The sequence below is a fragment of the Maniola jurtina genome, chromosome Z (assembly GCF_905333055.1).
Source record: "Maniola jurtina chromosome Z, ilManJurt1.1, whole genome shotgun sequence".
Classification (NCBI taxonomy): domain Eukaryota; kingdom Metazoa; phylum Arthropoda; class Insecta; order Lepidoptera; family Nymphalidae; genus Maniola; species Maniola jurtina.
Window position 1 is genome coordinate 13071896 of NC_060058.1, and position 23740 is coordinate 13095635.

At 37.6% G+C, this 23740-nt stretch overlaps 3 protein-coding genes across 4 annotated transcripts in view; 1 reads left to right on the plus strand and 2 right to left on the minus strand.

Moving 5' to 3' along the window:
- Positions 1–10916, plus strand: part of LOC123880561 (probable citrate synthase 2, mitochondrial) — a 35911-nt gene extending 24995 nt beyond the window's left edge. Inside the window, exons 6-9 of the mRNA XM_045928744.1 lie at positions 4905–5037; positions 6207–6352; positions 6831–6993; positions 7526–10916. Of these exons, the coding sequence (XP_045784700.1) occupies positions 4905–5037; positions 6207–6352; positions 6831–6993; positions 7526–7687 (604 nt within the window). The 3' untranslated portion in view covers positions 7688–10916. The remainder of the gene's footprint in view (positions 1–4904; positions 5038–6206; positions 6353–6830; positions 6994–7525) is intronic.
- A 2900-nt stretch (positions 10917–13816) lies between these two features.
- LOC123880520 lies at positions 13817–16259 on the minus strand. Its single transcript, XM_045928668.1, has 2 exons — positions 16048–16259; positions 13817–15491 (listed from the first exon to the last, which is right to left on the minus strand). The coding sequence occupies exons 1-2, from the start codon at positions 16131–16133 to the stop codon at positions 13817–13819; spliced, it is 1761 nt and encodes a 586-aa protein (XP_045784624.1). The 5' UTR covers positions 16134–16259.
- A 9-nt stretch (positions 16260–16268) lies between these two features.
- Positions 16269–23151, minus strand: LOC123880551 (RUS family member 1). 2 transcript variants are annotated; one of them, XM_045928729.1, is made up of 10 exons: positions 22986–23151; positions 22756–22885; positions 21978–22139; positions 21184–21322; positions 20698–20855; positions 20215–20356; positions 19589–19797; positions 18650–18903; positions 17721–17919; positions 16269–17019 (listed from the first exon to the last, which is right to left on the minus strand). In XM_045928729.1, exons 2-10 carry the CDS (start codon positions 22832–22834, stop codon positions 16619–16621), a joined length of 1743 nt encoding a protein of 580 aa, XP_045784685.1. In that variant the 5' UTR covers positions 22835–22885; positions 22986–23151; the 3' UTR covers positions 16269–16618. The 2 variants fall into 2 exon arrangements, with proteins under 2 accessions (XP_045784685.1, XP_045784686.1); XM_045928730.1 differs by lacking the exon at positions 21978–22139.
- Between the last annotated feature and the right edge of the window lie 589 nt (positions 23152–23740).

A 23740-nucleotide genomic window follows, 5' to 3' on the forward strand; every position in this document is an offset into this window, starting at 1 on the left:
ATTAAGAGACAAAGAAAGTAAAAGTGGACAGGGAAGCACTTATCTCTCTATAAGAGATCTCTACCAGTGACCCTTGGCAGTGCGAGAGGTTGTAAAGGGAGTAGAAAAGGTACAAAGATAGGAAATAGGTACTTTAGTTCGCATTGAACTTAAGGTAAGTCTCATGTAGGTAACATGAGACTTACATTAAGTTCAATGCGAACAGCTGTCCTTCGTCGAGCGGCTTGGAGGTGAGGCCCGAGTTCCTCTAACACCTGCTGGTAGCCAGCCTTGCTCAAACGAAAGTTCGCAATGAACTCTGTTTCTGGCAGCTCCATTGGGTTATACATATCGCGCAGCCTGCGCCTGTGGACCCGTAGCGCCTTTTGTTGGCGCTGCTCTTCAGCATGCCCCATCAATACGGCACGAGCCATATTTTTTTTAAATTATTATCTTGCTTACAAAATAACAATAATTTAACTCCGACGAACCAACCTTACTTTATATTACTTACCTTTTTACAACTAATAGGTAAGTACCTAGGTACTAGGTATCAATTTTTTATTATAATATATTTTTCTGAAAAACCGAGCGGAATTCAGCCGATTTGTAATTAATAAAAATCCTTCGAAATTAAAACATCTCTACATTCGTTGAGATTGCTATAAAATTATTACCTCTATAAAACGGACGGATTATAGTGGCGAGTCGCAAAACACTGGTCCCGACTAGTTGTTAAAACGATCGTAGCCACCTAATAAAGTTTCTAACTACAAACTGTCATTTTTGCTTAGTGAATAGAGTTTTAAAAACTATCGATACGAAAACATACGTGAAAAAGCATTTCCGGTTTCTATTCCATCCCATTAATGGCTATGATCGAGAGTCATTGTCTAGACGTCATCTTGGTTAAAAACTGACGTTAGCGAATAGAAAATTTGAGTTTGACATTTAATTATTAGAAATTTTCACGAAATTAGTGTGCCACTGAGATACAGCATAACCCTGCAGGTGACGTATACAGGACGATATAAGAGCATAAAATAATAAGATTCAGCACTATGCCGTCACTTGTAAGCTGTCCAACAGAGTGCTGGTGAGAATTGAAAAGTGCAGGTAGAGTGAGTACATTTTGGTCATATATTTTTGTACGGCATTTTTACCATCGATAGATCCATGAAAAATAATAAGAAAGCGCGCAGTGCCGTAAAAAAATGGTGCGCCACAAAGTCAGTAAATGTTTTGATTTTCTGACAATTTCCGGGGTAAATTTGGTCATTTAATTCTGTACGGCACTAGTTTCATACTGTTTCAATACAGCCTCTAATCCATTATTCCGCAACGCCGTACAAAAATCATGCGACAAGGGGAAAAAATTGAGGGTAGCAACCCCCTCTCTTTCCGTGGTCCGGGGGGTGATTTGAAACAACATAAAATTAATTTATTTTGAAAGTGTTTTATGCATAGATAATATTTTTTTACATGCCGTACATTTTCGTTGGTCCAAAGGTTTGTAGGGGATGTGGATATTATATACACACTCGTTCACTTCAGTTAGACGGCATAGTGATTTTATCATATTATCAATTGTTCTCTTCAAAAATATGTTAATGCCGTACAGTATCAGATGGCCATAAAGTACTACCCTTAAAATGGTAGCGTCATTTTCATCAGCCTAAAAGATATGGTCTGCATTAAAATGTACGGCATATTTTTTTCTAATTTATTTATCTTAATACTATTTAAAACAAGGGAAAAGCGTAGAAAATTGCTATATTTTATTAATCTATGAATATTTAAACTTTTGCAATAATTTGAAAAATTTCAGTTTTTGTATTTATCTATAATTTTTTTTAGAACAGTTTCTTTTGAACGGCAATACTATATAACAATAGTATTTTACACTATCATGTTAAAAAAAAGTTGCCGTACAGAGTCAAATGATTTTACAGCTTTAAAAATTAAGTATACCATGAAATTAAGATAATTATTGATACACATTCAAATGAACACTAATATTTTTACGGCATTATTTTTAATAGTACTTTTGAGTGCTAGATAATGTTTTGGAACCAAAGCCGTACTTTCTCAAATCACCCCCCGGACCACGGAAAGAGAGGGGGTTGCTACCCTCAATTTTTTCCCCTTGTCGCATGATTTTTGTACGGCGTTGCGGAATAATGGATTAGAGGCTGTATTGAAACAGTATGAAACTAGTGCCGTACAGAATTAAATGACCAAATTTACCCCGGAAATTGTCAGAAAATCAAAACATTTACTGACTTTGTGGCGCACCATTTTTTTACGGCACTGCGCGCTTTCTTATTATTTTTCATGGATCTATCGATGGTAAAAATGCCGTACAAAAATATATGACCAAAATGTACTCACTCTACCTGCACTTTTCAATTCTCACCAGCACTCTGTTGGACAGCTTACAAGTGACGGCATAGTGCTGAAACTTATTATTTTATGCTCTTATATCGTCCTGTATACGTCACCTGGTGGTTCATATGACCCACCCATTTTTAAACATGGGCCTGTAGTCTATAAGGTGCCTCTCCCACTTCCCCGCTCACCTCCCCGCGGTCGTCTTGTCGCGTCAGTACGGTTCGCATACCGTACCTGAGCGTCTGTATGACGTAATCGACGCGAGGTGCAAACTTAGCTTGACCGAGTTGTAAGTTATGTTCGTACAGTAAATAACAGTTTTTCTTACACCTTTTATGCTCATTGCAATTCCAGAAGCAAAATATTCGAATAAAATAAATATACAATCACTGATAGGTCTGTTATTTAATTATACTGTGAATTGATAGGTCTAAATCTAGTGCTAACCTTTTCACAGGAAGCATTACGAAAGAGACATCAATAAATTTATACCTATCATATCAGTTCAGAGATTGTGTACATCAAAGTTATTTATATTTTCTCTATTTATAAAGAATGAGTGTCTTTTTACGTAGAGAATATTAAAGAATATTTGGGAGTTCGAACTGACAAAACTGATAAAAAAATCATTTTTGCAATAAGTATCAATTGGCTTCGTAAATTCAGAATGTAAACTACCACAGTTTCAGTCGTATGTCTTATTGCATGTAATTTGTAATAGTAATAAAATTGTTTGCTATGTGAATTTATACCACAATGTACCATGATATGCCCTTGATATTTACAGCAATGGCAATAGTGAACAAACTGTGGTTATATAAACAACCTGTGGTCATATACAGTAAAGCTTAAAATGAATCTCTATTAGTACTAATATGTCAGTGTCATCTGATAATTTGCATTGGTGCATTCTTTAGATGGATAGAACCAAAGAACTTTTTTTTTTTTGAGATAGGCTTGCGGTTGACGACAATCATGCCAAATAAGAAGCAATAATAAGGTCTAAGTTGGAGCGCGCTTGCCTAAAAGATGCCTATTCACATTACAAAAAAAAGAACTACTTGATGTTATAACAGACATATTTGTGAAAGAAACTAAATTTAGGTTGTTTTAAATCGCTCTTATTTATCTACTCACGTACCAAATCACTTTATCTAAGGTATTCCTAGTATTTACTAAGCTGCGCAAAAGATAATGTCTTCAGAAGTCTACACATTTTAGAGTGTAATAATAATTCAAGTACAATCTAGTCAATTCTTGCAAATAAAACTTAACCCTAGTCGCTAGGTACTAAAGTAGTCTCAAGCCTAATATAAAACTATAATTGAATACATCATTAAAAGTGAATTAACATTACAAACGCATTGCAAATTTGTCCTTAATGATTAAAATCATTGTGTAAACGGAGGCAAGTGTAATTATGCTCGCTTTGTGATAATATGTTCGTTGTTTAGGTGATATTAATAACTTTTAATAAATTGTATTTGATACTAACGTTTGTAAACGATAACATAGTATTGTAAATGATATTAACAATGTAGGTTTATCAGTAGCCATGAATTTTACTGGATTTTGTTATGATAAGCAAAAATTATCACACAACGTTGTAAAGATAGAACAATACACTCATATTATAAATGCGAAAATGTGTTGGTCTGTTAGTTTTTCCTTCAATCACGTCGCAATGGAGGATTTTTTGCATGGGTATAGTGAAAGACCTGGAGAGTGACATAGATTACTTTTTTTCCCGAAAAATCATGGCATTAAATAAAAACAGATTTTTTAATCTACTGGGTACCGGTCAGCTAAACCTGAAAGATTTCTCATGCAAAATCTGATAATTATCTGTTAGATAACCGTTCTATTTTTATTGTTATTTAAGACGGATACGGTTTAATCTTCTAGGTATAACATCGATTCAAAGTCAAATAAATACCGATAAAGCGTTAAGTGAATGACAGTTAGTCGATAGTCTGTAAAATGTGTCACTTAGGCCGCAAGGAATTATACGTGCTCCGGTGCAAATGATAAGCTTATCGCGTAGTCAATAAGCAACATTGATAACACTGCCGCTTATGAGTGGAAGTAACTAATTAAAATATTCGCCCGCTCCGGCATCGCTCGGGATGGAATTCCCAAACTTAATGTCTAGGAGTCTATGTTGTACCTACAGAAAACATAACGTACCTGTACGTCTCCTCACCCTAAGGTTGCCTGGAAGAGATCGCTATTTTAGCGATAAGGCCGCCTTTTGTACAGGAATCAATTTTGTTATAATTTCATATATTTATAATTTTATCTTGGTGTAATAAAGAATATTTTACTTTTACTTTACTTTTACGTAGTACATAACGTAGTACATAACATAATTCTGAAGTTGTTTAATAACTTAAATTTTAGGAGCAGGGGGGGGGGGGGGGGGGGGGGCATTCCAGCACCTTGAGATCCCACCACTACAGATTCGCAACCCGCTGATCTATGTCGGTTACTCGCATGTTTTACATGTATATAATAGATAAACTTTTCTATTCCAGCGACCACGAGGGTGGCAACGTGTCAGCGCACACCACCCACTTGGTTGGCTCAGCCCTCAGCGACCCTTACCTGTCGTTCGCTGCTGGACTCAATGGCTTGGCTGGACCTCTGCACGGATTGGCTAACCAGGAGGTAAGTTAAAGTCAACGTCAAAATAGTTCTGTGCTGTCTGGTCTGGTATGTGTATACCAGACCAGACAGCACAGAACTATTATAATACCTAAAATCAGATTCACACTATGACCATTTGATATTTGAAAAAGTAACCCAGATTAAACATTCATTAATAAATATGATTTAATATATTTATAGTAGGAATACCTTTCCTACTATAAATATATTAAATCATATTCATAATTATAATTCAACCCCTAACGAGGTAAAATAGGGGGTTGAAACTTGTGTAGTCCACGCGAACGAAGTTGCGGGCGTAGGCTAGTATCGATAAAAACTTGACTTACCTACTGCACAATAATGGAATAGAGTTATATTCGTGGTTTTAATGCCACGTGTATAACCGCAACTCTCAGCGGTACTTAAATAGGGTATGGCTGCTTCGGGCCGGCTATATAATTCTGCAAATATATACCCTATAATATGTACCTAACATGCTAACATCAACAAAAAAATTGTAATACTAGTTTTCGACAAAACTTGTAAAAATTTGTCATATGATGAACTTGTGTTGCCATTGTTTCAGACATATTTTATATCTTTCTTGTAGTAAACATTTTTACACGTATTTTAAATAAACAGCTCTTCGATTAGGTATATTTATAGAGAAAACAACTACTGCTTGTAACTTGTTTGTCATGTAAGAAAAATGGCAACAATGCATGTTAATGTATTGATCAATGTATTAGATCTTTCTTGGCAGTCAAAATACTCGCGTAGTTTTCGCTGGGATCACACTAATATTATAAAGGCGAAAGTTTTTTGTGTATGTGTGTGTATGTTTGTTACTCCTTTACGCAAAAACTACTAGACGGATTTGACTGAAATTTGGGATGGAGATAGATAATATCCTGGATTAGCACATAGGCTACTTTTTATCCCGGAAAATCAAAGATTTCCTGCGGGATTTCGAAAAACCTAAATCCGCGCGGGCGAAGTCGTGGGGATCGACTAGTCATTAATACATGAACGGGCGTGAAACTCACACTCGCTCATAGCATAACCAGAAAACTTCTCGAAGATCGCCAACTCATTTCTAGTTTTTAGCTCAAATCGCTATATCGCTAATCGTCGACGGTCGGACGATTGCCTAAACGCGGTGAAGCAATATAAATGTATGAAATCAGGTGCTGATCTGGTTGGAGAAACTCCGCAAGCAAGTTGGCGACAACTTTACAGAGGATGGCCTCAAAGAGTTCATCTGGAAGACGCTCAAGTCTGGCCAGGTTGTGCCCGGATACGGCCACGCTGTGCTGAGGAAGACTGACCCCAGGTGAGGAGTCAAAATTATCAAAAAGACACGTATCACAGCAATATGCTTTCTCGTTACAAATTCGAAACGGTAAGAAAATTGTACAATAATTATGGCGAGACATACCCAAAACAGTGAGATTCTTATGATTTAACAATGCAAATCAACTTTTATTAAGTTATTACTTTGCAAAATAATTGATAGTTTAAAAAAAACTAAGCACGTTTGAATTATTATTAAGTAAAGTTTACTTTAAAGCCGTTAGCAACTGTGTAGTTAGTTTTGCAATTTTGCGTTTTATGTACGCACGAAGTTGCCTCAAAATTTGACTTAACTAAAATTGTTTCAAAAACAAATACAATTTTTTGTCGGGCATTGATAACGGAGATATTCTTCAATCTCTGGTTCAATTTTAGATATAGAACAACGAAAAATAGAATAATTTACTTAATATGAAGCAGAGCGTACGAAGTGTATCCTTAAACTATGATATGATCAGGTACACTTGTCAACGCGAGTTCGCGCTGAAGCACCTGCCCAACGACCCGATGTTCAAGCTGGTGGCAGCGGTGTACAAGGTTGTGCCTCCAATCCTGACCGAACTCGGCAAGGTGAAGAACCCGTGGCCCAATGTGGACTCGCACTCCGGCGTCCTCTTACAGGTAATATTACTTACTTTCTTCTGCTCAACATGTTGCCAAAGCAAAAAGGAATAAGACAGTTTCATCCAGTCTAGATGGAGTTAGCCATATCCCTAAGGGAGTTGGCTAACTCCCGGCTTATGCCTTCGCAGCGACATATTCACCTTGATTTACCTCGTACTCGAACTCGTAATAGTTACTTGAAGCAATACATGTACGTGTGTATGTAGTCGAAGTGGGAACTTCGACTGCAGAGCGAGAGTGAGAGATCGCACTCCACTGGGGTATCTCCATTACTATCTAAATCTACTTAACTTCATGGTTTCGTACTAAAGAAGTGCTCCCTGCTACAAATTGCTGTGCCCCAACGGAGCATTATTGATACGGGCAATATTGACATTATTTCATGATAATAATTATTGTTATGATGTATGATACAATAAATATGAAAATCATTGTAAATAAAATTGGAATGCATAATAAATGAATATGAATATGAAAATGAATATGAAGTTTTTACATTAAAAAAATAAATATTTGTTTCTCCCCGCAGTATTACGGTCTGAAGGAGATGAACTACTACACAGTGATGTTCGGCGTGTCGCGCGCGCTCGGCGTGCTCGCCCAGCTGATCTGGTCGCGCGCGCTCGGCCTTCCCATTGAACGCCCCAAGTCGCTCAGCACTGACATCCTCATCAAGCAGCTCGGCAAGTAAACGACATTCGATAGGCGATCTACCGTCACTGCCAGCCCAACGCCGCACCACATCACTGCCTTGTGAGCTATAGAATAAAACCGGTCGGTTCTGTATCATCGTACAAAAAATAACATATTTTTTCCTATCTGGATTCTGGATTTTTCCCTTTGTGCTATAAGACCTACTTGCCAAATTTTATGATCCTAGATCAAAGGGAAGTACCGTATGGTTTTCTTGACGACTCGAGGTTTTTCTTTTGAGGCACGGAACCCTAAAAAATAGAATACCTCTGCGATTGCTAAGGAACTTTGTTTGTTTTCCCTCACCATTTTACTACCGGACCGCGAGGCATCGTAAAGGTCTGCACCCCTTCATAGCTGGAATTCTTCGAAAGTATCAAAGCGATTCGCCTCCGTGTTTCTAATACGCACTGCCAGAATAATATGGAATGGGTTATTAGACATCGTTCTGTGTTCACAAAACAGTAATGTGCCTGCGGCTTTATACTATAGCTGACTACATATTATATTATAGTTAATACGTCTATGAACATAGGCTTTTTGACTAGGACTCAGATTCTCTATGACATTATGATTGTACCCTGAGCAAATCTTGATTTTTGGCATTAATTTTGATGACAAATTAGCGACGCAACATTCTATTCGCACGATTTACGGATAAAATTAATCTATCTCTTTCGATAGATTACTTAATAACGTTATTTTTACAAAAATCACTGACCTTAATACAAGTACACTGGACCTGTGATTGTCGACCTGTTTTTGAAGCATCTCGATTTTTGCAATTTTGGCGCTGAGAAGAGCCTAAAAATGGCCAAAGAAAGCGATAATATGTTAAATGTATTTGTTAAGTGGCTATAGAATTTTTTGTAAAAGTTCCAGCCTACAATCAAATGAATAGCTTCGAATCAGTACAAAAATAACTGTGATTTTGTATGCCACACCTCTTCCAGTGTACTTGTATATGTCCATTTCTGAATCAAAAATTGTACATGATCATTTAAAATATCAACATTTCAGATTGATTATTAATTTTGGACGTTCTGTATCTTTTGATTTATTTGTACATACCGTATAATTCGTTGGGCACCCTTGATGGTGTGGGTTAGACAATTTGATTTAAATTAACGCTAGTCTATTATACTCATGGTACTTAATTACCGATTATTTATTCGACATTTTAAGCCACCAAGCCAGGAACTTTTTAATCTTAAGTTTTCGATTTTAACACCTATGGATCGTCATTGTTATTGTATCATAAAAATATGATAGTTATAAATAACAAGCAAATCCTGGTTCCATTTAGAGAATTTGCTATAAAGTAAGCTGCCATATTATGCAATCAGCTATCAACCAATGAAAAAAACTGTCAGATCGCCTATGAATGTATAAGAACGTGTTTCCATAAAATACCTACTGACTGAAAGTTGGTCATATTTATGACTGACTAAAAATATTTTTTAGGGAACGCCACGTAATAGAAAAAGTAATCGAAGTTTGTATCACACAACACCAAAAGTCAATTTATGTTTTAATTATAAGATAATATGTTTTTTCAAAATTCGTCCCTATTTTTTTAGTGTTAAGTGTAAGTAAAGCATATTTTTTTCATAGTGTAACTATTTTATTAACTTATGGATGGATTTATGTAAAACAGAATCAGCCAAAATAACTTGATAAATTAAATACTTGTGTAAAATTGATCGAAAATATCTACGTTTGAATCATTTTAATTATTAAGATAAATATTGGATTTGTTTTACATAATCATATCCAAATGATTATCGTTGTTGTAATCAACCGATACCTCGGTGTACTTATATCTGTGATTGTTTTTTTATTCATTTATAATGTTTTGTATGTAATCCATTTAATTTTTTATTTTTATTTTATCGTTACGCGATCATGGATCGCTTAGTTTGTGTTTAAATTGACTGTGGTGGTGTGATTCAACTGCTCCTCTTAGCTGTTCGTACTAAAGAACAATGCTACGAATTGTTGGGTCATTTAGCTCATAATAATAATGTAGGGTTTCATAGTAAAGGAGCTGGGGGAAAGATTAAACGGAACTACATATTATTGTATGATCATGAAGACCTGATAGAGGAAATCTACTAATGAATAACAAGCAGTACTTAGTCTTTATCTGTTGGCAAAATAAACTCATTATTTTCCGCTCTGTTATCTTTGGATCTCTCTAACAATCTCTTAAAAGTAATTCTCTCCTCATCAGTGGCATTATTATCATTTAAATAAAAATGTTTCCAATTAAACCCATACATAACGACTATGGGACTACGACATGCCTAGTAAATGAGTGATCTAACTTTACTTTTTGTCGCAATTTCCTTCAAACTGAAGTTAAAGTACCCCGCTCCTTTGCGACACACGGTGTGCTGTGCATACCGCTTTTTAGAATAAATACGACAATATGAACGATATTTGCGCCTACAACATTAGAATGATGTAACGCTGCTCACTCAGTATTGTCTTTATCATTGTACTTAGCTGCAATAGCCTCTGTGATTTATAGTGAGATGATACACTAGGTGCCAAGGGCATATAGTATGTTCATCGTTCATGTTATAAAAATTAAGTCGTTTTTTCTTGAGTAGCCACAGATTGATAATGAATCGTATAGCAACATTTCACTGTTAAGTAATATAGTACTGATTGTTTAAGTTATTAATTTGTTTTCAACTCTGGCAATGTTAAATTATTATGTCCATTAATTCTGATATTCATTAATTGATCTGACACCTTACAATGATGAACGAAAAAACGGATGGACTATATAATTTTGTCGCCTAGTGACTTCTCACTGGAGTTATTTATTTATTATAATCATCTAAAACATTTTCGTAGTTTGTAACTGTAATTTAATTAAAGTTACCAAAGTATTGATGTAATTTTTGTTGATAGTCGAATGTATCAGTTTGAAATTATTTTAATTGTTATTTTCTGTATTTGCAAAAATTTCAAGAAGTATTTTTATATGAAACCATAATTTTATAATTTTTATTGTGATTCATTGTCATTTTAATTTATACAGAAAATTAATCTGTTGTAACATCAACTAGTTGAGTTGTCTGTCTGTGTGTAGTTGATGCGTGTAATATTTAATCAATTAGTATGATGTTGTGTTATAACTTATGATTTATCTATCAAATATAGTGGCGACAAATAGTAAATTGACAATACTAAAATAAATTGGTATGGTGTAGTAACCATTGTTTTATTTTAACTTGCAATCGACTTAAAAGTACCTTTATTTATTTATTTATTATGAAATATTTATTGGATATACATATTATAGCTTATGTTATTTCTGGGTGAATTAGGTAATCGAGAAAGAATGATTAAAATCGTTTCAGTGGTTCAGAGTTTATATAGATTATCAACAAACGAATCATAGTAGAGCTTAAATTTTGTTCTTTGCAGACAAACCTATTATGAAAGACAAATGATTTAATCCCAAATCAAATACCAATATTGCACCTTTGTCACTCAGTTATAGTCCGCGACAGGTTGAGATGGAAATCGGGGTATGAGGCGGGAGGACACTCCGCAAACCCTCACCAGGTTAGTGCTGAAGCTGTATGGCTAATCAGAATAATTTCAATATATTGTACCTGCATTTTATTAATGCAATAAATCAATCATCATTCATCCATACCTACCGGAAAGCATTCAACTGCATAACAATTGAAAAGAGCAACCGCCGAGTTTCTTGCTGGTTCTTCTCTGTAGGAACGGCATTCCGAACCAGTGGTAAATTATTTGACGATTCAAAAGCACTTGTAAAAGTTTATTTGAATAAAAATCTATTCTATTCTAACTAAATGGAAAATAAAAAGCTTTATTATTAATTGATTTTGTATATTTTTTAACAGGTACTTAGTTCAACAGTTCCGTGATTTGTCAGTAACGGTACGGCTCCACTATCGGCATTCGGTAAACGTTCGTGATATTGCGAATTGTGTGACCAGCGGCAATCGTCTCAATACGTATATTCGCGCTAACCCGAATAATTGGCACCAATATACATACGGTGTGTGTAAAATCATGCGGGAACTAATTTTTTTCCGGGATCTAAAATACTGCAGCGGGAGGAATATTCGCTGTCACAGACATTCGCATCCTTTGGCCGTGGATTTGCCAAACTTATATAAAATTCGCCCGAATAGTGTGGCTAGTTGATTGCCGTGCCACTCGAATCATTTGCCAAATCTCGATAGTGGAGCCGTAGCATAACAGCCCGCGCGGCACTTTGCGGCAAACTTGAAGACGCCCTAACTGGTATCAGCAAATTAACCGCAACCAATTTAATAACTTAGATAAAAAAAACAACTTAGATAAAAATAATTTAATAACTTAACTTAAAAAAACGACTGCCCTGCCGTATTGAATTTTTTTCAGTGTCACTCGGGATAATGTAAACTCACATCATACATGAGCCTTAAAAATATTAATACTTTCTGGGCAGTCGTGTAACAAATTGACTTGACCTTAATAAATAATATAATAATATTTTCATTCCTATTCTATAAATAACAGATTCGATTTCGGTCATGGACGTATTATATATAGCTTTATGATTTCGGTGCAAAACATTTGATACCGGTTCACATTTCAGAACATTTGACAAGGAACGTCTTTAAGTTAACACATTCATTTATTATATCTTTGGAATGGTAAGCCCACCCGGACGAAGGCGGGACAGGTGAAATAGTCTTCAATGAGATCATTATAATATCAGTCTATAGATTTTTCCCCCCGAAGGGTAAAAAACGGATATTTAGGTTTCAGCCGACTGCACCATTATAGTTTTGTGGGAAATTTCGGGTCCTAGTGTTTGAAGAACTTCGTATACGGTCCATAGTTCCTTTAGGTTGCTGTGCCATTCTCTTTGAGAGGGTGACCACTTTCCCCATAGGTGACGACTGTTTGCTATGGCACCCCAGCCTTTCTCTGCTGCATCTGTAGTGATGAAGATTGATGGGTCTGCATAATGGATCGGTGATATTTTGTGCAGATGTTTTAGCCACCACTCCAGATGCTCTTGCACAGCGTCTGGAATCGGATACTTCTGATACAGTCGAGTTTCTTCTAGCGAGCGAGATAATTTTTGAATTGGGCGGCAATGAAGCCGACCTAGAGGGACTGTGAATGATGCGAAATTTAGTTTGCCCAGAATTACTTTGGCATCGTGCCAACTCCATCGAGCTTTCCTCTGGAGATCCTGAATACACTTCTGCAACTGTTGAATTTTTGCTGCCGACAAGCCCTTCGTGTTTTGACGAGTGTTCCAGGTCCCAGGTATTCTATGCTGGTCGAAGCCTTGGTTGAAGATTTAATTTGGTTGATCTGCCATCCCAGGCTCTTTAAATATTCCGTAGCCATTGTCACTTGTTGTTCCAGGATTATCGGATCTTCGTGCATAAACAGAAAATCGTCGAGATACACTACTAACCGGAGGCCTTTTTGACGAAGCTGCTGTGCCACCCAGTTCGTAATTTTCGCAAACGCTGAAGGGGCACTCGCTAATCCGAAAGGTAGACATGTCATCTCGTAAATTTTCCCCTGGTACGAGAGTGACAAGTATCGACGATGATTCTGATTGATGGGCACGTGAAAATACGCCTGTGAAAGATCGATCTTCATCATGTAGTCTCCTTTCCTCAAATGCGATGGAATCGGTTGCTGCGTTATCAAGCGAAATTTCGGGGCTAGTACATAATCGTTGAGCCTTTTCAAGTTGAGTATCGGCCGAAGACCTCCATCTGCCTTTTTCCTCAGGAACATTGGTGACAGGAACCCTGACTGATGTATGCTGATTTGTAAAGCCCGGGATTGTAACATTTTCCTTATTTCTACAGACATTTCTGCAGATGCCCGTGTCTGATATCTCTGAGCGTTTATTCTTGAAAGTTTCGTTAGTGGGGGAGTATTCTTGAATGGAATTCTGTAGCCGTTTAATATTTTTAAAAGATTCACTGGCGCCTTTTCCCACTGATCCACGAAACTGGCTAGGCATCCTGCAGTGAAAGAGTCATTTCCTACTGGCTCCCTCCTTTTTCCCCTGGTGCGTTCGATAGGGAAAGGGTTTTTGACGGCGTCCCTTATCTTACGCCCCCCTTTTATACGGCGGGTCTCTTTTTGTAGCATTTCGTGAATCACGAAATCGATGGTGGCCCGGCTGAGAGGTTTTAGGTTTCGCCCCTTGTGGTATCGGTTTTTTATTTGTGTATGGCTTTTTCTTAATAGGAAAAAGTTTATGCATACCTCCCAACTCTTTTACCACCTCTGTCAGGGATTTTTCTTCGAACAGATGGGTTCCTGATGGGGGGATATCATGTAAGGTACCCCGTAAAACTTTATTGGTAGGTTTATAGACCTCTCTCCTCTGTTTTATGACCTCTGCTCGTCGACCACACACATATTGCAGAAGGGCATCCGAGTTCTTCCTGAATTCCGAATTGGCCGCCACGAAATCGCGGCCAACAACATTTTTGATGTCTATTGGGAGGCTATCTAAGAGTTTTTGGAAGATCATCCTCTGCTGAATGAGTCCATTTGTTGTGGCTCCTAAAGTGAGATCAGATTTTTCTAGGATCTCAACTGATTTCCAATTTGGAGTAATTTCTGCCAAGAGATTGTTAGGTTTTAAAGAAGTAAATACTGGTGTCGCTTGGAACTGTTTCTGGACATCCGCATACCTCACGTTACACCAACTACTCTCACCTAGTCTCTGGCAACTCAAACCGTGCTTTATGGCCATAGGATCTGCTCGCGCAACTTTAGGTTCTTGCTCCATAGTGGATGGCGTAAAATCAAAAGCGGTAGGACCAATGTTCTTGTCTCCCGTTAAACTCGCTAGTTCTCTCTGCGCTTCGGCAATCTTTCTTCTTAGATTATCTTCTTTAGTTTTGCATGTGTCGGACCAATGGGGAGAGGTTTCACTTCCGTGGAGCTGGTCGTCTTTCTCCTCTACAGATTGTGTACTATCCGGCAGAGTCATATGACTTATCAAGCTCGTCTTCAGAGGACTGGGGTTTTCCGACGCAACTCTCTGCTGCTGGTTTTGTATGATAGTTTTGATATTTTTATTTTGCTCCGTCTGCAAGCTGAGCATTTTGTTAAACAGTAACATTTGTTGACTCAGCACAGAAGCGAGTAGGTGTTCGCTACTACCTTGCGTTGGTGCGACATGGAACTGTGAACGAGCAGGTGAGCTTAAGACGTTTGCATAAGCTTTACGCTTTGCTTCGCTATGATGCACTTCGACAGGAATCTCCATCGATCTTTTCATTGCCGTAGAAGGGCTCCTCATTTCCGTTTGCGGACTGAGATGCTCCAACTCCAAGGAAGCTTCCCGCCTTTTTGTGAGTTTCGGTTTTAGCTCCCTGACAGTGTTCATAAAAGAATCATAGGAAGGGGAATGTATTTTCTCCATTAAGTTCTGTGGTGCGTAGAGAAGGGCTCTTCCCAGAGGCCATTTTAGAATGGTCATCCTTATTGCTCTATATGATCGCTCAGACAGAGAAGTTGTAGATGGGTTGAAAGCTCGTGCCAGATCTACTGTAGGGATGGCGAACCTAAGTTTCGCTTCTATTGCTGGCGGGACTTGGTTGCCCCCAAACAGATCTTCGAAAGTATAGCTGTACACCTTCCAATCCCTCCAATCGCTTGGGAAGTTTTCGTCTAACGAAGCAACAACCGCCGACAAACAACTTTCTTCTTTATCTTCTACGCAAGGTACTGCAGGAAGGGCTCCCATTGATGTTAGTTCGCCCATGGTTCTGGAATTAAATGCGCAATTTAGTGATCTCGCCACTTGATGGAACAATTCTAGTTTATCAGTGCTGCATGTTTGTGAGACAATTGTCGTCACATCAAAAGGAATGACGTCACAGTCAATACGACAGCCGTCGCTTCAGTCGATACTACGGCCGACGTTTCAGTCGATACGACAGCCGTCGTTTCAGTCGAGACGACAGTCGTCGTTTCAGTCGAGACGACAGCCGTCGTTTCAGTCGAGACGACAGCCGTCGTTTCAGTCGAGACGACAGCCGTCGTTTCAGTCGAGACGACGCCGCCGTCCCGTTTGATGCGATCAGGGTGATGCGTCACCCGAATTGGGACGCCCGTCGTACCGCCGATGCGACGGTCATCTCATTCTAGGCGACACTCGCCGTCCCGAATGAGGTGTCGGCCGTCGTGCCATTTTAAGGTATAATTAATTTACGAGTATTATGTGACTCGTTCGTCGCTGGGCCTTATGGCGCCGAGCGGTAAGATATTATCAACAATGGGCTTGAAAGCGCCGATCGGATAGTGCGCAATAATAATACTTACTTGAGTGACGTGTTGACTTCACGAATATCGAAAGCGTACTGAAGAAGATGGCCACCGGGCGCTGCCTGCCTAGGCATTCCCTTCATTCATGACAGACAAGGACAGGTATAGTTGAGACATCACAAATTTAGCTAGTGTGCGAAAGAGATAGAAGGTGTTGACGACGGATATTGGAAGGGTAATCTCACATGTGGTTCAAGCGTAGGCTCGAACACCTAAATAGTAGTTTATCTATCTCATATCTTAAAACATATTACATATTATAAAAACTATACATTTATACATTTCCCTCCAAAATAAAACAAAAAATAACAAATACATATTTTACAATAATTAAAACTAATACTGTATGGCCCATGGCACCAGATTAAACAAGTAGTTAAAAATGGTTAAAAAAAAAACCCGACTGTGGCTTGCGCTGCCTTTTTCATTCAGCATTTTGAGAATTGAAATTCAACATTTTGCGAATCCAACATTTTGGAATTTAACATTTTGCAAATTCAACATTATGAGAATTCAACATTTTGAGCCTGAAGAGATACAGGGATCACGTCATCGCTAGATGTTGAGCTTAGTATTGCGGTGACAAAGAGACCTCGTCATCGCTGGATGTTGATGGAGTTTCACGCATTAGTCCACTTTCCGTGCTATCAACAGAATTCATATTCGCGTTCTGAAACCAACCAGGTGTGGTATCCGAAATAGAATAAGGGTCTATTGAGACATCGTGTTCGAAATGGCTCGTGCTTGGCGTTGATACTGAAGGGCTACAATTCACTGGAGATATGGATTCTTGCATGAATACACTCTCTCTCAAATTACGTGGTTTGCGAGTGGAATGATGGACATCGGCGGTTTTAAAAAGTCTGATTTTTTCAGGGCTCCTGTGTTCAGGATGGTTTGCATCGTACTGAACGTCGCTGGTCACGCGCCATTCGTCTACAATTAATTGATGTTTTGACAAGTCCCATCCTGTAACAAACGTAAACGCTGTGGTCTTTCTTATAAGGTGGAGGTTTTGAAGTGAAGACTTCGTTAGGCGCGTTGGGCAATTTTTGGATGTAAATATTTAAAGGTCTCGTCAAACAAAATTATATTCTACTAGCTTTCACCGACTTCATCTGCATGGACTACACAAATTTCGAACCCTTATTTTACCCCTTTAAATTTTCGAAAATTCTTTCTTAACGGATGCTAACTCATACTATCTACATGCCAAATTTTAGTCCGATCCATCCAGTAGTTTGAGCTGTGTGTAGATAGATCAGTCAGTCAGTCAGCTTTTCTTTTCATATATAGAAAACAATCGCAATGAAATTCCTATCCAGTAATATTGCCTATCCAGTTGCACGAGTTGTGGTCACGATGGAATGCAATTGGGTTGAAATATCGATAATTCAGATCATCAAATTTATATTATGATTACGATCATAATACTCATAGGAACTCGTACATAGGAACTCTCAGACATGCAGGTTTTCTCAGAATATTTTCCTTCACTGTTAAAATGAGTGATAGTCAATTATTCAAAACACAAAACTTCAAAAAATTAAAGGTTCATATTGAAACCTGCATTGAACCTCGGACCCCCTGATTACAAGGCCGACGTCTGAACTACTACTACTACTTTTATAGCAACTGTATACTATTTCGACTTAAATATTAAAAATTACCTGTCCGCAAAAGCCCCGTCTTCAAATGAGGCCACTCTTTTGTTGCCATGTTACACACATAGGTTAGGAGCTCGAAAGGTGGTTCATACAAGGCCTTCAGCGACCTCTTGGATCCTGTACGACTCCACTCCGCTTGCTGAAGTGTTCTTCGAACTTTAGCGAACGGCCTTAGCCCCCGGCTTGGCCTTTTCTCTATTAGCTGAAATCATACTTACTAATTTATAGTGTCCAAACTTTCTGGCCTGAATCGGCTATCGAATCGTTTAATAACTCTAAGAAATTCACTTAAAGATTTGCTAATTGAGTGAAGAACATAATGGTTTTTTTTAATTTTTTGTTGTCTTGCTGAATTTGTCATAAAATTGCAGTCTCTTAACAATTCGGCGCTTACTAGAAACCTTTAGCTTGGACCAAAACTTTGGTCGACCAACATTTTGGTCGCAGTTGAATATGTTTTTTTTTTTGGCCGAAGGTGGCCAAAGTCAAAGGTTGCAGACTTCACACACCTTTGAGTATGTAATGGAGAACTCTCAAGCATGCATTTTTATCACGGTATTTTTCTTGACTGTTAAAGCAAGTAATATTTAATTTCTTAAAATGCTCATAGCTCTGAAAAGTTAGGGTCGTGTGCCCGAGATCGAACTTCCAGCCTCCCGAAGAGGAGGCGGACTTCTTAAGTTACATATATAACGCATAACAGAGGAGACCCCAGTGTAGTGGAGCGGTGAGGGTGGGATGTGATGACGTGACGCGAGAGCTCGGTGATTCGTTAACTTGTGAGAACTGTCACTCTTAACGTTTAAACTATCGTGAGTGAAACTAGTAGGGCTCACATCGACTAAATACGTGCCTACGCCTTCTCAGTTATGCGCTATACTATAGGAAAAGATTACACAAATCAAACAAATAAATATTCCAATTCTACTCACTGAATCGCCAGCGATTTCAAGAATGGTAGTTGCTAACAACACAGCATGGAAGTACGCTCGCAAGATGTTGTTCACCGTAGCATTTTCTTTGATGAAAACGTGCATTATCCGCTTTTTCATGTTTGGGATTATAATGTACTGGGTCTCGCTATAGATTTTTTTTATGGTTTTCAAATAGGAGGCCTCTGGTGAATATTGCACTATGTGTTGCAACGATTGCCCGAGTTTCATTTGAAAGCCGCAGATTTTTAAATCTGAAAAATACATTAATTATTACACTTTTTACTGGCTACTTTTCGGATTCTTTCTTTAGCTGTGCTGTGAGACTTTGCTTCTTGTCTGTCATGGCTTTAGGTCAACAGTAAGTATCATATAGGAACATAAGTTTTGATTCATTTGCAGGTGTCAGAATAAGCCGCAAATGGCTTATTTTTTGATTGCATTGATTCAAAAGCCTCGCCACAGTGTAAAGTTTCAGAGGTTTTTGAGGGAATCTGAGTTTTCGACGGCATTTTCAATAATCATCTCTGTATGAAAAAAACGCTTCTCATCGAAGCAAGATAGCAAAATTCAAATCAGGCGAGTGAGAGGGACGCAATAATTCATTGAAGCAAGATAGCAAAATTCAAATCAGGTGAGTCAGAGGGACGCTTTCATTTATCGAAGAGAGACAACATAATTAAAATCACGCTATCATTCATTGAAGTGAGACAGCAATATTTGAATGAATTAAACCTATATAATACCTCTTTAGAATTGACAGAATTTTCTTAGGATGAGGGTTGTTTCTAAATTCAAATCAAATCAAAACCAAGAGGGATTTCAGTACAACATTATAACCCTACTGTCTTGTGAATGACGTACTTTACCTTTCGATACCTTTCGATTTTTGATAATAAGGCATTGTGTGAAAAATAAAAATATGTAAATCTGACCTACCAAGCAAATTGCTTCCTAGTTGATAAAATATTATAGGTTCCAAGCTATTGATTTCGGACGGCGTAGCGATGACTTCCCTTTTGAGGTACCTTTCAATTAATAACATGAACCGTGGCTCATTAAGAGTTGCTAAGCAGACGGCCCTTACTGCAAAATAATTGAATAGCATATGCAGACTCATCATCACTACGAATATGACTAATGAACTCCTGGAACAAAAAATAAGTATTATTATTATAATATAAATGTGCAATATTATGTAAGGTAGGTGGATTGTGTGAAAGAGGATATGTGTGTAACAAGGGTGGATAATATGATGACAGATGAGTATTGAGTGGAAGAAAAATACATGTTATACCAACCCCGCATAGCTTGGATGAGATGGGATGATAGGGATCGGGGGGATGAGAACTGAAAGAAGAAGATTATTTACTACTATTTTTGGCTGGCCCATTTTTTGCGTAACTGATCAGCCTGGCTGTCCAGTGCCAGTATTCTTGGCACTATTCCACGCGGGCATGATTTGTTCAGTAATAAGATAGGCCAGCTTTAAGTTCTATCCTACTATTATGTGATTGATGATGAATTTTTTCAAAATAAATCTATTTTACAAAATGGCAGTTTACCCGAGCAAGGACAGTATGAGAAGCGCAGTGATTGAGGCGATCAAGTTAACGGCCGTCTCCTGAGCGGAATCCTTGGCGGATACATCGCCCATGTTGCCACGGATCGCGTGATGCTGCGTCATAGCCACTCTTGTAGCCCCTCCTGATAAGCAATGAAATAATGTTGACTCAAAACGGGTTGAGTGATCAACCTTGGCTTTGCATTCGTTTGCCCCAAATGAGTAAGATTTCAGACCGAGGGTTACTTATTTTCTGAGAAACAAAATATGTGGTGTTGGATAGTCTGGTATTGTTGAAAATCCGCTTTTTCAGGCTATTGTTTTAGGACGAAACATAGTGTAACCCATTAATTATAATACAATTTACACAAAGGACAATCCATTTTCCCTTTAATAATTTTTAAAAATGTGTTTGAGTTAAAAGAGGAATAGGCTATTCTGTTCACCAGGTCCTCATTATCTTTACAATTATTTTTCAACTTACCCGCAACCCCAACAATGGATTTCATGACAGTGCTAATGCACAAGGCGTTTGTTGTGTAATTATGGAATACGGGCAGCGAAATTTCAATACACATTGCTAGATCATTTAATACATCAGCATACAACCGCCACTTTTTGCAATATGAATCTAGGTAGCTCCTGTAAGTGAATCAATATATAAGTTCTTATGAATACATTTTATTTAAATACATATTAAAAGTTATGGAACCAGCAGGGTACTGGGTATCGCGCCACAGGCCTCAGTCTGCAAGACCATGGCTGTTTTATCCTGCCTACATTTCAGATATTATGTATCATACAGTCTAAGTGACAAATATGATACAGTAAATCTGCTATGGTACCTGGCCACAATCAAATTGGACAGAGCGGTAAACGGTATAATCACAATAGATCGACGACAGTCAACGTGACACAGAATCTGCAAGAGATCTGCACAGCGGCCTAACTTGAGAAGATAAAGGCTTACCCATGGCTGTACGCGAACAGTATTCGACCCAGGTGGCCACAACCATCCTTCAAGACCCAGGTTATGGTTGCTGCTAGTGGAGTGGCAGTGGTGTCTCCCACACCAACTCCTTTAAGCACTGCCTGGGTGGCGAGTATGCCTATAACAATTACATAAATTGTTATTTCAGCAAACTGAATCACAATCATGGCAACTGACTTCAGTTAAGATTATGAAGCAAATAATTTTATTGTACAAGCTTATTATGATTGAAAAGAGTAAAAAAGAGTAAAGATGCTAAATTTTTGGAACCGGTGGCAAATTTAGTTTATGATTACACAATGTGCAATCTAAAAACCCTATATTTGTGGATGTTGTGGACATCCACAAATATAGGGTTATTTTATTAACATATCAACCACACATAAAACCTGCCCCCCTATCAGCTAAAAATGTATCAATCATTAAAGGACAGCATCAATGTCAAAATATGGTATTTAGTCAATGGGATTGGCCAAAAACCATGTTTTGACATTGATGCTGTCCTTTAATGATTGAATATTTTTAGCTGATAGCCCCCCCTGTATTAATCAATAGCTGGTAGCAAAACAAACAAGTATTATATGAGATGAAATCTTCCAAAGTGAAAAGTTTCAAGCTATCAAAGTTGTACTGATGGCATGGCATCATCCATCAGTACAACAGTCTAGCTGAGTCAAAAAAATAAAAAATTGCAAACTACTAGGTAGGACTAAATATTATAAGCCTTTTCTTCATATTTAGTGACTATGGGGATATATAAAAAGGCTACAAACCCATAATGGTGCTGCAAAAGGCTTGTGCTGTATCCCATATTTGATAAGTTATATAGTCCTGGCTTACACTATTGGGATATCCTTTTGGCAGTAAAATTTTTTTGATCATCCCAACAATGCTATTTGTCTTTCCGTATTTTACTGTTACAACATTTGATTGGTCTGAAAAATGTATTTAACATATTTCATCATTCTACTTAAATATTTTATGTGAAGAAGTAGTGATAGCCTAGTGGTTAAAACAATGGCTTCTTATTTAGGAGGTTAGAACCCAGAAAACTTTATCAAAATTAAGGCTTTAGGACTGTCCTAGCTGAATTAAAGAGTCGCTATTTAAGTAAACATTTTTGCAGAATAATTTTTTTTTGCAGAGAATTTTTGCTCTGTATCTGCAAGTCACTACTAAATATTCGATGATAGTAGCCAGAGTTAGTAAGTTGGCTGTGTTACACCCCATGCCTCAAAGAGCCAAAGAGTAGTAAAGCTGTTGAGTTTTGCACCTGGTTTCCCACTGGTTGTGTCAGATTATTGTCCTATCAGATTATGAATGTGAGGTGGGTAACAGAAATTGCACCTGTACATGGCCATAGAATACTGCAGAATATTTTCCAGGTACTTAAGTCATAATGACCAGTGAGAATGCCAAGAATAGCAGTGGCCAATATTTGGTCAACAGATAGTAAGTAGTACCTACATGTTTAAATTTAATAATGCAAACTATAATTAACAGTTGTGCTAGTGTATTAAAGATGTAATAATATTTTTTATATTTACTCACCTGCAGGTTTAACATAATATATTTTCTGTGCTGAAGGGTTGCATTTTTCTTGTAGCAGAATCTCTCCACACGAATCCATTGTAAATAAATGTTCCTTGCCGTTAATTCGAAATATAATGTAATAATTTAACTGTAATGTAATATTTTAAACTTAGCAGTGGTTGGTTTAAATTAACTAGGTAGTAAGTACCTTTAGGCGCCACGTACAAAAAATAATTGCTAGGACTTACCAGAATATATAAAGAATTCTGTGGAATTAGGGTTTTAAATTGTAAAACTACAGCTTTAGAAAACAACTTGTAAAAATTAATTTGAGTACGGTATTACACGCTCAGACTAAGTATGAAGATATGAAGATTACAGTTTACACGTCAGTCGTCACACAAGGAGCTTGAGCAAAGACACAGCAAAGAGAACAAAGAGTATGTAATCACTACCACTACGTTATAAAAGAGAATAGAGCATGAATGAAATGAGAGAATGTAACGTATTTTTTATTTTTATTAACTGGCTTTACGGCTCTGGGTTCTAGCTTTTTTAAGCCTGCGAGTTTAGCTTGGGCTTTATGACAGACCAGTAATCTATGTATATTTACAAAGTAGGTACTCTGTGCCAGTAATCTGGGACGAATCCAGGGCTTTATGGGCTCTAACAGTGTTGCAAGAGCGTAAAATGGAAAATGTCTTTTTATGATTGATATACTATAAGTAACTATGACATAGTTACATAAAAACTCGTAAACAGACTTCCAAAATCACTAAAAAGAAAAAATATTTTTTGTCTCTATGCATGTATGTAAGTCGGGCGAGCTTCATGTAAGATTTTAATTTTATTTAATTTTTAAATATTTTTCTATTTGTTTCTCAAAATGACTCGAACCCAAAGCCGTACAGTCAGTTGGAAAAAACTGTTTCGCTCGCTGTCAAGTGTCAGTGTCACACTGGGTCATGTCATGTTTTTTTTTTTTTTATCTACATCATTTAAA